Genomic DNA, 16202 nt, shown 5'->3' on the forward strand with positions numbered 1-16202 from the left:
ATTTTGTTGCGTTCACATATTTGATATATAAACAAACTAAACGCCAATTACGACCCGATAGAATCAGTACAAGCATCATTGCAAAACGTAGCCTATTTATTTCGTACCTATGTTCTCGTACTGGTACTTGTGTTTACGACTGGTTCTTTTTCAGATATTAGTATCCTATCTTAAGTTTTAGCTACTTCTATCCTACCATATCATTTAATTTGGTTTGGTCGTGAAAGTAAATTTATGTTTGTAAACATTATCTAACAGGATCAATATTATATCCGAATTACTCGGACATAATAATACCTATAACTAGATCCAAGATTAATAGACGTAGCTACAAGTCCCGTGGTTTGTAACTAATTTAGCGTAATACATCATCGTCCCATGTGCAGTGATCCATTAATAATCATTTAAGATAATCATAGTACTGTTCCTGCCGCCTTTGTATCATGTATCATGATCCTTAGAGGATAATCTTTACTTTGTATAATTGGAAAGTAATATTTCTTTATTGGAAATGAGATGTCCATTATAAGTCTTGAATGCCAGAATCAATAATAGCGTTCTCCAAAAAAAAATGTAAACGCAATCATGAAGTTCTGAGTTCCAAAGAGCAGATTTGGCAGTCTTAAATAAAATAAGGTCTGGTCTGGTCTAAAATAAGGTAATTAAACTAGAAGTAGAAACATAAACATACCTCTTCTGTTATGTAACCTCCACCCAGGCTGTTTGCTGATTTTTTGTTGTTTATTCTGTTTCTGTTTTTCCGCATGTTTAAGACTTTTAGACACTACACTCACACCGGCAAACACACACTTTTTACATTACACTAATAGCATTAACCACTTTATAAAATAAGTTAATTTGTGACGGTAGCAGTTTTTTTAAATCGTTGATACCGTTGGTTGCGAGAACACCTGGGTTGCCAGTACTATTGTACAGTCTTGTCACTTGATTATATGCTGAGCTGTGACCAATTTTTTGTGGTAAATTTTTTTTTATTATATAATTGTTTTTATTATATTATTATTTCTGTCGTTTCCTGTTTTATTTTGTTTTTGTAGTGTGCAAATGGAAACATTTTTCTATCTTTCTTTCCTCTTTCTAGATCTTTACCACAGAGCACCGTGGTATTAATTTTAAGTTTAAATTGCAAATTGAAGTCCACATTCAATATGGTGTCATGTGATTTACTTAGCATAACATAGATTCCCATGTTTGGCCTAAATGAAATTAGATTTTCTATATGGAATTTCAGATATATGGCGTGTTCTCGGTAAAGCAATTTCCCTTTATCAAAAGACTTGAAAACATAGCTTGAATAAAGGGGGCACTCAGAATTCATCTCTGTTGAATGTTTCGTGGAAGACCACCTTCCCTTTTGAGGTCTAAATTACAGGCCTAAATGTGTATTCCTGCATATTTTAATATGATTTGCATCTATCGATTATTGCAAATAGGAGACGTTTCAGTAGGTACTAATGAAATAAAAAGAAAACATTTTTTTTTGTTTATTTAATAGTACTCTAAAGGTGAACTACTGAATCGATTTTAATTATTATGTTTCTGTTAGAAAGCTACATTATACCCGAGTAACATAGGCTGTATTTTTGCAGAAGTTTCCACGGGTCGAGAGTGGAACCGCGAGAATTCAGTTGTAAAAGTCATATTAAATCAAGTTCCAAGATATTTGAACAAGAAAAAGCTAGTTATTTCAAGACATCTGAAGTAGTGAAATTCAATATCAATAGGGTAAACTCGTTAGAGATGGCCATACGGGAGAGATGGCCAATCGAATTATTTTTGGCATGCATAGCTAGATGGCTCTACAATGCAGTCAGTACACCGCAAGCCACGCTAGGGAACACAGTGCGACGACGCTGCTGCGCGTATTTATGTTAAAAAGTAAGTAAATCAACTTTTATTTTACAGGGTATTGCAAAAATTGTACAGTGTGGTCATATTTTATCATGTGGTACTACTTTTTATTGCATTTTTTAAATGTTTGCTTAGTTTATTATGTGTATCAAATGTTAACGTCTATTCTAACCTCAAAATGGCGCCTGCTAATGTTTAATTAAATCAAAAATTTGATATGGCCATCTCAGCCGCACAAAGAGGAGAGATGACCACATAAATTCAGGTTGAGATGGCCATATTATTCTTGTTATGTGAAGTGATATTAATGCGTTTTGTGTTTTGTTACATATGCCAAATAATTATGAGAGAAAAGCCATAGCCACTCGTGGTTGTTGGAGTGAAGATTCACAAAAAAAAATATGGTTAAACCCAAAGATAAGAAGACTGATACGAAAAGAACAATAAGAATAGAAAACGGAAAGCTGTAAGGCGTATTAGCGAAAGCAGTTCTGATCTCAGTGAACCAGTATTGTGTGATACATCTGACGAAGAAGATAAAGAAAACGAAGCAGATAACTGCGCTGGAAGCGGAGAAAATTATTATAAGACTCGTCTTGTGGAAGATTGGCTCCAGTGTCTTATTTGTGACAGGTCATCATGAAAACTGTACCGAGTTTGATGATATGTGCTCCAAATGTGGACAGAAGAAGAAAAAAGAAGCTAAAGGAGCCGAATTTCAGGACAAGGGAAAGGGAAAAGGGAAGTCAAGTACTGGTCATCTATCCCGTATAGCTATGGCCAACTTACCCTGATACCCCGGGAGAGATGGCCAATTCTATTTTTTTTTAGAAATTGTTTTTTAATATGTTTTCGAATTATAAAAAAATATTTGTCGTTGATTTTTACAAGACTAATAACTGTTAATTATGATAAGAATAAAAGACTGATTGTAACAACACTTTTTCTTTTTTTTATTATGTCTAGATAAAACTATGGCCAACTCTAACGAGTTTACCCTATAGCAGCGTAGAGATAATCTATTTGATCAATTTGTTCATATATAAATAAGTATTTGGCATCGTAATACAATAGTTAAGTGGTGCGTGAACACAAGTGCCCACTCAAAGTAATTGCTTTCTATTCAGGAAACGAGAAATTTATTGGCCTTTTGTTCTGATAATATTAAAGTGAGAGAGAAATTATTCTTCAACTATCTTCTGTTCGCGAAGCCGCGTACTGAGGAATCTTCTCGTGCATTGATGACAACTATCGTACCGTAAGCGTACCTGTATGTAATTCTGATATAAACTGTACCACTGCCAAGTTTCATTACAATTTACAATACAGTCGGTAGTTTTGCGTGAAAGAGGAACAAACTTCCAAACATAGAAACTTTCGCGTTTGTACTGTAAGTCGAATTTGCTGTACCTATTTGTGATTATGTGAGTAAAAGCGGTTAACTTAGAGTTAAAAACAAATCTTATATGCTGATAAATCTGTGCTTTCTCTAATAAGTCTTGAAGGAACAACCATAGTGCAAATATTACGTGCGTCTTGTTTTAATACTTACACATATCCACAGCATAATTTTTCAGACAAATACCATACTTACTTTCAGCTAAAACCTAGCAACACCATCTAGATATCGAAGTCACACCCTTCAAATCAGCATCACCCTTCTAACCACAACACCAAAGGGAAAATTTCCTTTTAAAACCGAAAACAGGAAAAATATTACTAAAATCTGAGCAGATAGGTATTTTTCAACATTTTCAGAACCCGAAAATCCCTTACTTACCGTGATCCATTTACTGAACAAATCTGCCAGTCTTAAGAGGTTCTATTGAGAGAACCCTTTTTTTATTGTTTTCGGCTCAATATTATTACCGACTTGTTCTTGCTTGGGTTTAAAATGCCGAAGGATAGAGGGGAAAATTGTTATGTATAGTAAATAATGGGGAACTATTGTATTTTGTTTTGGAAGTAGGAAATAGTTGTAGTTTCTTTTCATGTTGTTATTATTATTATCTCATCTTTATCTGGTAGATTTATAACATTGCAACAACTATAATACTAAAGAAAATGTTAGTTGTTTTTTTCTAATTCTAGTTCTTATTTAAAGTTACTAATAAAGTAAGTTTATACGGAAACTTAGTTTCTTGAAATCATGCCCTACGTAATATTTCTTAAATAATAAGTTTCATTTAGTCAGCTCTCTGTACCTACTTAAATCTACACTTCTATCTAAATATGTACCTATTCTAACAAAAGGGGTAAACTCGTAATAAGATGCAAAGCACTCATCATTCAAATCATTCAAAGTATTCATTATACACATAAGACGTGCTCCCACATACAGACTCCACTAAAAACATTAAAATAAAACAAAATATCACTTCATAATGAGTTTATTTAACATTATTATGTACATAAGTCGTCAAGATATGTATTCACAAACTATTTTTATTTATTAAGTAGTATTATTATCAAAACTATTAGTTATTACCTGCTAGAAGTTACAAAATTATTGAAGAAACTAACTAACTCTTAAATATCATAAACATAAAAAAATGCCTTCATAAAATTGCAAAAAAAGCAAATTGAAAAATTATACGTTTCTGTTCAAACAGTATCGAACATATTTGAACCCGGGACTTTCGTTACCCCGCCTTTTCACTTGTAACTTATACTCACATAAGTAGCTTATGTAATTAACTTACGATACATTTATAAATGTAAAACTCCTTTGTAAGTCACTTACAGTAATGTCTCAGAACTTATTACGACTTACAGAAGTTACTTACGTAATTTTTACGGAAGCAAATCAAAAGTGTAAAGGCAGGGTTGCGTTGAGACAGAAGTTCAAAAAGTAATGTACTAGAACCTAGAAGTTATTTTATTTACATAATTATTGAGCTTACAAGTCTTATTAAATGCGATGGTGTTTATTTCCATTAGAATACCCGCACAATGCAAACTAAACAGGTTGACCCGATGGTTGGCCATTTTTTTTAAAGAAAATCTAGATTCCAATCAAAGTTTTCAGTCGGTCTGATACCAGCTAAATATCTGATCTTTGTAATGTGCGTACTACCATTCATCTTCATACTGATTTATGAGCTCAAACAAACTATCGGCCGACTAAAAGTTTGCAGTGGGTACTCTTAACATCCGTCATATTACTTAAAATTAATAAATGCAATTCAATACATTATTATTCGAGGTTGTTCCGCTTATTGATAAAACCGTATTAAACAGCGCTATTTTTAAAAACAATCATACTAACTTAATCCGAAAAAAAAGACAAATTCGAGCTAAACGGTTTACGAACAATCTGTTAACCAATGGACTGTTGATTTGTTTTAAAAAAATATACGAATTGAATGCTGTGAAAAACGCAAAATTGGACTTTAATTGTAGAGTATAGTTGACCAGCTAACATTGTGTATTGTTTGTAGCACAATTACATATGGTGATAATTTATTTCTCAAAAAGTTCTTTAAAAGAGAAATATGTTTATAGGTAGGTATGCGCAAAACTTAGGTATAGGTATACTCCATCCATTGGTTATCAGATCAAGTCACTCTTATCAACACTCTTTAACTTGCAAAATCCGAAACCAGTTTACTTTAGAGAGCTTTCACGCTAGGGGATTCAACCGCACATAATATCATAATAGTTTGGCAAAACTTAGCAATTGTTTAGTCTCGCAATTGGCGTCAAAAAATCGTAGTGCGAAAGCGCTCTTCATCCTTACATCTGCAAACAAACAATTCTTACCTAAACAAAAATAAAATTAGGGTTTACGCAGCAGTCGCTCCTCTTATCCGGGTTCTGAGCTGCTTTCACCCATTTGCCGTGACAATGAGGAGCCACGAGGGCATAGAACCGGGTCGCATGACCGGGCACGCCGTGACCACTGCACCGCCATTTTAAGTCTCGTCGCAGAGCCGCCGTTTCGCAAAGAACGCAGACCGTCGCACCTGACAATGGAAATGGGTAATGAAACTACATAATTATAAAGTTGGCAAAAAATCGGTCACCGATGAATTATCGGACGTGTTTTTGTCCGATTTTTTGTAGGAGAAAAATAGAACACACTGATATAAATATCAAGTAAGTAACACGTCTTTTAAAAAGTCGGTCAGAAAATCCTAGTTGGAGCTTCCTACACAAAATTGGTACAATTTATCGGTCCTACAAAAATTCTGACGTGGGTGAGCAGACTTAAACGTAAGCGTGTGAGTGTGTGTGTGTGACAGATTGACAGGTGAAGTTGATGCAATATAGGGAGCCTGGTATAATATGGCTGTATTTGGTTCCGGTTTTCCCCTTTGGATGCTATGTGAATCCAAAATATATTGCATCAACGTCAATTCCCTTTTTCATAAAGAATCAGCCCCTCTCAACGATTAAAGATGTGATTTTCTTTCCATTAGATAACTAATGTTTACGGATAGTAAAGCGAAAACTTATTCTTAAAAGTGTAAAAGCATAGACACTTTTATTTTAATAGGACTGTACCACAGCAATTTCCTTCTTTACAAGGACCAACAAACCGGGCCGCTTATTAATTCAATAGTTGAAGACAAAATTGCACTCGAGAGAAACTTTTACAACCGCTATACAACACAGCAGGAAATTCCAGATTGGTTTCGTACTTTGAAATTTTATATTTAACTTGTAACAAAGAAATACATACCTTCTCTCAAGGCCTTATAGTCGGAATCCGTGTGGCAAGCCTTCGACACCTTGGTGACCTCGAACTGGGCACAGTATCTGTACAAAAGAATGAAAATGAAACATAAGGGTAGAAAATAACAAATTTATTGGACTTAACGGAAAAATATCGGTCCGATTCCGCACAGGAAATTAGCCTGTGGATCGCTTTGAGAAGATTATACTCGACTCAAAATGTTAATGCCGACGCTTAACGTTTCGGAAATTGATTCGGATATTTTTGAGATTGTATCCGATATTTTTTATGTTTGGTACTCGGTTAAATTCATAAATTTTCCTAAATGTTTCCTGAAATATGCTGCCTATTTATAAAACAATAGTAAAATAATAACAGTTTGCTACAATTCGCTTACTGGTCTATTAATAAAAATATACTTTTGTTTTCTTATTCATTCACAGTTGAGTTGGTTTGAAGAATAACAATCTCAGTAACCTACCAGTTTGAACAAAAATATCCTACGAAATAGTAGGAACCTAGCTAACTTTTTGAAAGATGAAAAACTTTTTCTATTTACCTTTCGAAAGTTTTTTCCAAAAATTAGAAGTTCTTATAGTTTTCACTTTAAAAGATCGCCTTTCGAATACTATATAAATCGATCTTATGATCTACGGTGCCACAGACGAAAACAATACACATAGCGATCAAACTATAACACCCTTATTTTTGCATCAGGTTAAAGATGTAATATAAACCTATCCTCCAACATAAACCAAATTAAACATATCTGAATACAAATCTATTCAATACTTGATGTGTATCACCGAGCTCTCATTTCCTGTCATGTCAACAGTGCAGATATATCGACCGCCAGTGTCTGGAAGTGACCAACACTGCCCCGGTATTGTTGCACGACAGTGTAATTGTCTTATACTGAGGAGGTATTGACACACTGATGGGTTAAAATTGTCTGGTATATGTTAGAGTGTTCAAATTAAGAGTATTCTCTCATAACATGTATGTACTATTGTACATACATGTTATGCTTGACGTTTCCATCAGTTTCAGTTGTGTATGACGAAACTTCCTACTAGTTACCTATGTATTCAGATTGAAGACGTACGAACGTGTGTTTTTTTTAATAACTAAACTTTCTGATGTAAATCCATCCTCCGAGCCTTTTTCCCAAACTATGTTGGGGTCGGCTTCCAGTCTAACCGGATTCGGCTGAGTACCAGTGCTTTACAAGAAGCGACTGCCTATCTGACCTCCTCAACCCAGTTACCCGGGCAACCCGATACCCCTTGGTTAGACTGGTGTCAGACTTACTGGCTTCTGACTACCCGTAACGACTGCCAAGGATGTTCAATGACAGCCGGGACCTACGGTTTAACGTGCCATCCGAAACACAGTCATTGGTGTCTAAGATATACTTAGAAAGTACATACAAACTTAGAAAAGTTGCATTGGTACTTGCCTGACCTGGAATCGAACCCGCGCCCTCATACTCGAGAGGTCGGTTCTTTGCCCACTAGGCCACCACGACTTTTTCTGATGATAACTTTCTGATGTAAATAAAAAAGTAATATCGTAAAAAAATATTAAAAATTTGCGTACACATTGGCCAGCAAATGTAGCTTCGTATTTTTACGATTCCCATTCCGACAAAAAACAACTGTTAGTAAAAAATATAAAACATTGGATTTAATTCACTGTAAGATAAAAATAAAAATTGATTTCAAAAAAGCACACAAAACCGATTCCGAACGAAACGATTTAAAAATGATTTTGGAACGAAATAATTTCCCTCAAAGGACAATGCTCATGAAGTATGAGAAAAAAACCCAGGCCCGGCGCAAAAGAAATGTAACTCAAAATATAGGTAAAAATAAGTAATTAAATATTACATAGGGGGCATTATCGAAATCAGTGGCTATATGTGTGAAATTGCTATTTTAATTTTAACATCTGCGGTACATTGCTACTCAAGATTTTAGAGGTAAAAGGAACATCAAACAGATACAGTTGTGGTTTAAGAGTGTACATAATGACATGTTTATAGCAACTTCTCCACTATTCTACCTTCTTTTACTATATAATAGGATGATAGAACTAAAACAGGATATGAATGTAGGTACTTTTCATTTTAATAATAACGCTTAAAAATCATCGATTCTTTATTTCTAACACGACGAGATCCAAAAATGTTGCGGGATGCGCGAACTGTTCCTCATGTCTAGCCCACCCTAAGTAATGTAAAACGCTCATGACGCGATGACGTAGGCGCTGCAGCCTGTACTTCGGTATTGATTTATCTTTTTGGAGAAGCTTATTACTTGCCATATTACTTGTTTGTTGTTTCAGATAGCACTTTAATTAAACTATAAGCCCCAGCTGCTCATGTTACCCCTTTCAAAAATCAAATAGCAATTTCATACATTTAGCCATTGATTTCGATGATGCCTCCTATGCAGTATTTCATTACTTATTATTACCTATAATTTGAGTTACTTGTCGTTTGCGCCGGGCTTGGGTTTTTTTGAGCATTGTCCTTTAAAAATAAACAATGTTTTGCTTACAACTTACCCTTTTAATTTATTTTATCTGGTCGTTTTCATGACACGAATTATTCGCTCTAATAATGCCCAAAGGGTATAAATATAGATAAATTCTAAAAACCGTAATGTGTTGTTTAGCTTTGACCTTTTAATCTGCCATTGATCCTTTTGCTATTTGACAAACATTTGAGTTGTATTCATCGGGTCACAAAGCCATTTATTTGTGTAATGAAAAAGTAGATAACATAGACTCAATGAGAAATATTTGTTTTATTCATGTTATTTTTGTGTATTTCTTTCGCGGTAATATGGTTATATCCATAATATTTGGTTTAGACATGAAGGGATTGTTATAGTCCGTTAAGCTTTGGTTTCCTAGGAAAGCGGTGCCGTCATATAGCGACCGTAATACAGCGGTGAAAGACATCACCAGAACGTTGTCTATGTAAACAAAATGGGGCGGTTTCCTAGAGAGCGGTAACTGACGCCGTAACTTCAAAAAGCGGTGCCGCCATTTGCATGACGGCCGTCTTGACGGTGTCAGATAGTTTGGTGAACGTTTTATTGAAAGCGGTGAAGCTTTTTTAATACGTATTTGTGTTTTTTTTTTCGGAACAACGTCAAAAATTTGTTACAACTCTTGGAGCAGCGAGGACTACGAAATTTTAATAGATTTCGTTCGAAACCACGAAGGCAATATCTAACATAAAAAGTAAAGATTATAGAAAAGTCAAATAAAACAGAATTGGTGTTGTGAAATTTGAGAAATTTTAATTAAAACAGGTTATTAAGTATGATACAACTAACAAAAAGTTCATGACGGTGTGTTAAAACGGCCGTGGAACTTTCCACATGTAATCACCGTAAAGACGACCGTCTATTTGCGTCCGTAATAAGACGGCCGCTATATGACGGCACCGCTTTCCTAGGAAACCCAAGCTTTACAGGTTACTTTTTATCTAAATTTTTCCCTTAGGATACGGATGTAACCACAAGAAACAACTAGGTACTTTTCTATTATGCATTTGGTTGACTGATAAAATTGAATTATGATGGTAATGGACAGTTCAGACAACTTCTAAAAACACTGAAAAAATCTTTTCGGTAGTCGGTAGGTACATCGCTTTAGAAGTTGGTAGCTCAAAGTCGGCAGAAATACCGAGGTGTTACGATACGAACATAATGTTTATTTATATGCATGTGTGCTTAATGTACTTACTCTCTATGCGAGTTGGACTCCGGGTCGTCAGGGTTGCGCAGTCGCAGGTTCTTGCGGATGTCCACCGTGTCGTTGGAGTGGCGGCTCACTGAGAGGCCGCCTGGCAGGAGCATTGCTGTCTCATCTAGAAAAAAACAGTTCATTAATAAAATACAGATGGTTATTTTTTGCTTTAAGGCAGTTAAGTCTAAGGTTAATATATTTGATATCCAGATACATGTAAAGGTCTACCTAATAGCAACGTTTTCGAGGCAAAACGTTTCGAAACGTTGTCATAAATTGGAACACAAGAATATCCTCTCAATTCTTGACCAGTTAAATATTCAATTATTATCTCAACAAAACTAACAAACAATTAAAACTTTAACGAGGCTTTCATGAACTATAGAATTAAAATATCTCTTGATTTTTCCAACGCACAGAACTCGGACAAACAACAAACTAAAACAAAACATAAACTTAGGTATAGGGAATTCAGAACCTTCTTTCTAAAAACTCGGTTAATAAGAACGTGTTTTATTTTCTTACCTCGTAACGGAACATCACTATCAGCCGAACACCCCCTATGCTCCTGACAGGCTCGTCTCTGCACCAACGAGGGGCAGTGCTTCCCGCCATGCGCCGGCGCCTGCGCGACTCGACGACTGCGCACCATGCTGCCGGAGCCGCAATTCGTGTCGCACTCCGACCACGGACCCCAGCCGGAGACCACGCAGTCTATTACTATGGAGGAAGAGGATATAATTTTAATAATCTGCAAAACAAAATATGTACAGTTCGGAAAAAACTTTGCAATTCTTAAAGGTCTCTGCACACAGCGGGCGCGGCGCGGCGGGACGGGACGGCGATGCGACACTGAGCAGTTGTAATGTACTAGATATTACGGAGGCCGCCACACAGAGCCGTCCCGCTCGACGCGACGTGACGCGACGATCTAGTACATTGTGTCGCGTCGCCGTCCCGTCCCGCCCCGTCGCGCCCGCTGTGTGCAGAGACCTTCAGTTGGCCATTTAACGCGCACATCAGAAACTTTTAGTCGGCCGACAGTGAATTTTGTATGAACATGAATGAAAGTATACAAGTATCTACGATCAGGTATTTATCTAGTATAGGACCGAATAAAATGATTTAATGAACTAGTAAAAAAACTGTTTAGTCTGGTTAAATTATAGTATAAAAATACGTATACGATATCCAACTCCATTGGAGGAGGCATTAAACAATTTTGCTTATATAACTTTTCAAGCAAATACATTTTCAACAAATAAAATAATGATTCAGTCGATTAAGTACCTAACTGTTATTTTATTTATCTTTTCATTCTACCACCAACCTATTGCTCATCGGAAAGAGTTAATTGCATTGGAATTCCAATTAATACATAAATTAAATCCTTAATTATGTTTACAACACTCCAACATAATAGGTATTTTGACCATTCAGCTTTGCGACCAATCGATAAGAGTCAATAAATTTTCACCCAGTAATTAAAACGAAAATATTGCGAACTTAAAATGAAATCCGAACTTCACTAAAACGCACCTGAGCTCGACGCTAACTTTTGAACTACTTACCGATAGACTACCTGCTTTTCACGCAAATTTTCATACCTATCCAACATAGGTATAATACGTGTATATATTGACTATGATAATGTATATATTTCAATTAAAAAATCCCCAATTTTTACAGCCTTAGCGATGTTATATGGAAACAATCTGACATTCATTTAGATGCTTAGTGTACAATTATTCAAACATTCAAGCACCTACAAATCTATTTGACAAACTACATAGAAGTAGTCCAGTAGTCTCACCCACATAAGTATTAATTTACTACTAAAACAATTTCTACACAAAGTCTACTAGGTATCCGTAGTAACGCTAGAAGATTTATATATACCGACTACGTTAATTTGCACGCGTCGACACCTTCACGGGTCGATGACCTCGGTACTAGGCCACTAGAGCTTACGTTATTTATAAGTAAAGCTTATTAAGTTGCCTTCATTTATCACTAACGGTAAATAATGTTTTGCTTTGTTCATTAACTACAGGATTTGAATTAAGTAGAATTGGAATTTATTATAGAGAGGAAATAGATGAATTTTCTTTGAGAGAAACTGAAATTAAAATAATATCACAGATTATTTAATAGTTACTATAATAAGATGGTTTATATTTGTGTTAGTTAAAATAAAACTAAAAGCACTTGATCCATAGATAAACAAAAGCATACTTTTCACAAAAAAATAAAACATGACAATCAAAGCTAATCAAATCAAAGTGTTACTCAATAAAATAACTTTTTAAACCAATACATCAAACTCAAATAATATTATTTTCAGTGTACAAATAAAACCACATTTATAAAAGCCAAATATTTTCGTTTGACATATTAGTATTGAAATATCAAAGTAAGCTATCGAAAGTGCTCTACAAATGCGCAGTGGTGAAACGTTTAGCTTATGCCTGAAAAAATTGCTATTCAACCGATTTCAGCCGATTTCAGCTGTGGAAACTTTTGGTACATAATATAAGAAGTAAATGTCTCATAAGTATCTGCTTTTTTCTTAGTTTTGAACTTCGAAATCAACAGATAGGAATAAAAAAAGATCCCGACGAATTGAGCACCTCCTCCTTTTTGGGAAGTCGGTTGAAAAGGATTAAGTACAGAGGCACCTATTTATTTTTTCTGTACATAGCGGTACACAGGATAATGGTTTCCTCATAACCACGAAAACAGAACCTATTTAAATGAAAGAATCCGTAAAAACAGTGCTATCAATTGAATTACACCTTTTTTGAGAAAAATGGATTCAAGTAGAACCACGATTTAGCTGAATATTTCCCATACAATATACCAGGTTTTATTTATGGTGGCCAAAAATCATTGGGACAGGCAATTTGACAAAGAGCCGGGGGCTATTGAGTGAAACCCATGGCTTGGAAATAGTCGGTATATTTGCCTCGAGGGTTTGGTAGCTGTGTACAATTGATTATGGTGGTTTGTCATGCTGTATCGGATATTTTGGGGTTATTGGAAGTAATGGATTAAGTATTAGTTAGATTGTTAAAAGAAATAAAGAAGAAGCTGTAACTATGTTTCTCTCACAAGATGTTTGAAAACAAAGTCTGTTATCACTCATTATAATCCAGTCTTTCTGTCAGTCTAGACGCTCCGTTGAGAACCAAGTATTGCACTGTACTGCATAATAATTTATAGGTACAGAAGTCAAGTCTCAACCAATGAATCCTAGCACTAAATAACTGTACTTAGTACAAATTACCAGTAACAAAACACAATTGACAACTCCACCAAACTAAATAAACAACAAACCAAAGACACGAACAACATTAGAACGAAATAACAATTGAACAGGATTCCTGTCGGACACCTGTTTCCGACAACTTTAACACCACACACTGTGGTTAACAGTGTACTATATACTGTACTGTATTGTGTATAGTGCACCGTACAGTGGCTTACAGTAAGTCACTTGCAGTCGTTACCGAATCGAGTCGACGCGTCGACTTGCAAAGTTGGAACTTAGCACTCGGGTTTCTCAACGACTTCGTCTAGACTGGGGTTTTAGTTTACTTTTAAGAAACTGGAACCTGTGAAATATTTTTCTTTTTTTTACTTTACTTGAACCGCAAAATAGTATTCCTATTTACATATTTATGGTAGGTATTAAGTGTAGGTTCATAATGACTTTCTTTCAATTGCAAGTCATTGAAATGGTACGAATCACCCACTTAGACAGAACATCAAATAACTCCTTTAAATCGAGTGATTGCACGGTAAAAGGCTTTACCAATACAGCCAAGCAATAAATTAGGAGCTATATAACAAGCTTTAAGGCTCCCATTTGATACTCAGGCCACGTAAAGCACCAATTTGCTGCGCCATTGAGTAGGCCCTTGACTTGAACTCACAAATCACAACAAAGATTTATCGTCATAAAACAATTTTACATTATTAAATAAGCAATATATTCAAAAATGTCGTTACGAGGCTCTAGAATGTTCGAACACGAGTACGGAGCGGGGTAATGGCCTATAAAATGGCCTTAAGAGGCTATTTATCATGAACGAGTGGGACTACGTCGGCGGGTGTCTATTGCGAATTTATTGACATTGGTAGACGACGGAATACCTGAGTCGGTCGTTTGGACTGCATTTTCGATTACTCAATTTCGTGGCCTAGGTTTCAGGAGCGATTTATTGCTTTGCTTCAATTCGATGTAAATTGGAAGTAACGTTTAGAGTGTCGTATTTGGCTTCGGGTGGAACATTTTACTTCGTGTCTTTGCTTGATGTATATTTTTGTTAACAATTTTAACGTTGGTGATTTTGATAACTAGATTTACTTGTTAACTTTGTTAAATTATCAACAGAAACGCTATCCATATGAAAGCTATAAGATCAGTTTAAACACCTTTTCTTAACTACTTGACCATCTCCCAGGACAAGACATCAGAAATTTTGGATCTCCAATCGTCTATATTGATTTTAACCAAACTTTAACAGCAAAAATGTAAGATTAACTCAAACAAACTAAAAAGCCTTTGCCGTTAAAGCTAATGGTAACTAATCACTAAACACCATCTATTCCATAATGTACCTTGTCTTGTTCGTAATTTTATCATCTCACTCCATCAACACTGGACAAAGGACCCATTCGTCTACAATGCTACAATGCTATCCGATCCTGTTACTATTATTGGCTCTAGATTCACTCGGCTATCGGATATTACCTATCAGTATTAGTTTATTGTTCCCAAGATATGTGTCTTTGTTTGCTTTGAGTTATTTGGAACATTATTGGAGGTTGATAAGTCAGATATTTATGGACTGCAAATCCAAAGTTTTTTTTTGCTTATAGAGGACAGAGTTGTTCAAAACTGAAGATAGGCGTAGGCAGGCACGATGCATGAAAACAGTAAAAATAAATTATACCTATGTGTTCCTAATATGTTCCTTTCTATATGAAAATTCTCGTCATTATGGAAGTACTATGTACGCAACTTTATAAATTGAAGTGTTTTGACGGTACTTTTTTATATTAATTAAAGTATGTACTGTGCTACGGGTTTCTTGATCGCAAATATGTATGGGATTTCTAAGAACAATAAGTATATGCGACCAATCATTTGGCATATAGACAACAAATAACTCAAGTACAACTTACATTAATTATTCGGAAATCTATCAATAATCAAGTGTTTGATCTCTAAGACATAGTGTTTACAGCTTATGCTCTTCAATGTCTATTAACGCAGTAAGGTGTTTGCTTAGCAAATTAATTGATATAATATTACTAATGATACATGAGGTTGTGCTAACAATAGGATTAATGAACACGAATGCAGTAATAATTAATTATGAGGATGGTAATGATGTTTTTAATATTTATCGGTGTAAATCAATGTATAGACGTGGGAAATTTAACTACCTATTCGTTTTTTACAGCAACTTTGGCTATCTTTTTTAAAATATAGTGATTCATGAATATTTTTGATATGCATGAGTATTTTGTAAGTTAAAATTATGAAGAAAAAGTTAATAACTTCTCAAAAAACTAGCACAGACCTACAGAGATCTTAATACCTGTAGAACCACTTTATTTTTTGTTTAATACAATAATTATGAACTTGGGTCTTTATTGTTTTTACAGTTTGTGTAAGCACAATGAATCCATTAATGACTGAATATTCTGTATATCTATAAATACATTACCTCCAGACTTAGTTAATTCGTCAAGGTTTACAGCAAGTTAAGTTGTACCTCTGTTACACAATAATTTGTAGCTTTCTGAGGACTTGCCAAATTCCGTGTCCGAAATTAGGTGACTTCTCCGAAGCTATGTAACACCTCGGTCTAAAGGTCAT

General features: G+C 35.1%; 1 protein-coding gene across 1 annotated transcript in view; it reads right to left on the minus strand.

The window, feature by feature from the left end:
* Positions 1-4246: 4246 nt before the first annotated feature.
* Vex (vexed) overlaps positions 4247-16202 on the minus strand; it is a 58191-nt gene continuing 46235 nt past the window's right edge. The window contains exons 3-6 of the mRNA XM_064040674.1: positions 10838-11032; positions 10310-10433; positions 6557-6633; positions 4247-5837 (exon numbers count right to left, since the gene is read on the minus strand). Coding sequence (XP_063896744.1) covers positions 5635-5837; positions 6557-6633; positions 10310-10433; positions 10838-11032 — 599 coding nt within the window. The 3' untranslated portion in view covers positions 4247-5634. The remainder of the gene's footprint in view (positions 5838-6556; positions 6634-10309; positions 10434-10837; positions 11033-16202) is intronic.

Source organism: Helicoverpa armigera, chromosome 22 (assembly GCF_030705265.1).
Source record: "Helicoverpa armigera isolate CAAS_96S chromosome 22, ASM3070526v1, whole genome shotgun sequence".
Lineage (NCBI taxonomy): Eukaryota > Metazoa > Arthropoda > Insecta > Lepidoptera > Noctuidae > Helicoverpa > Helicoverpa armigera.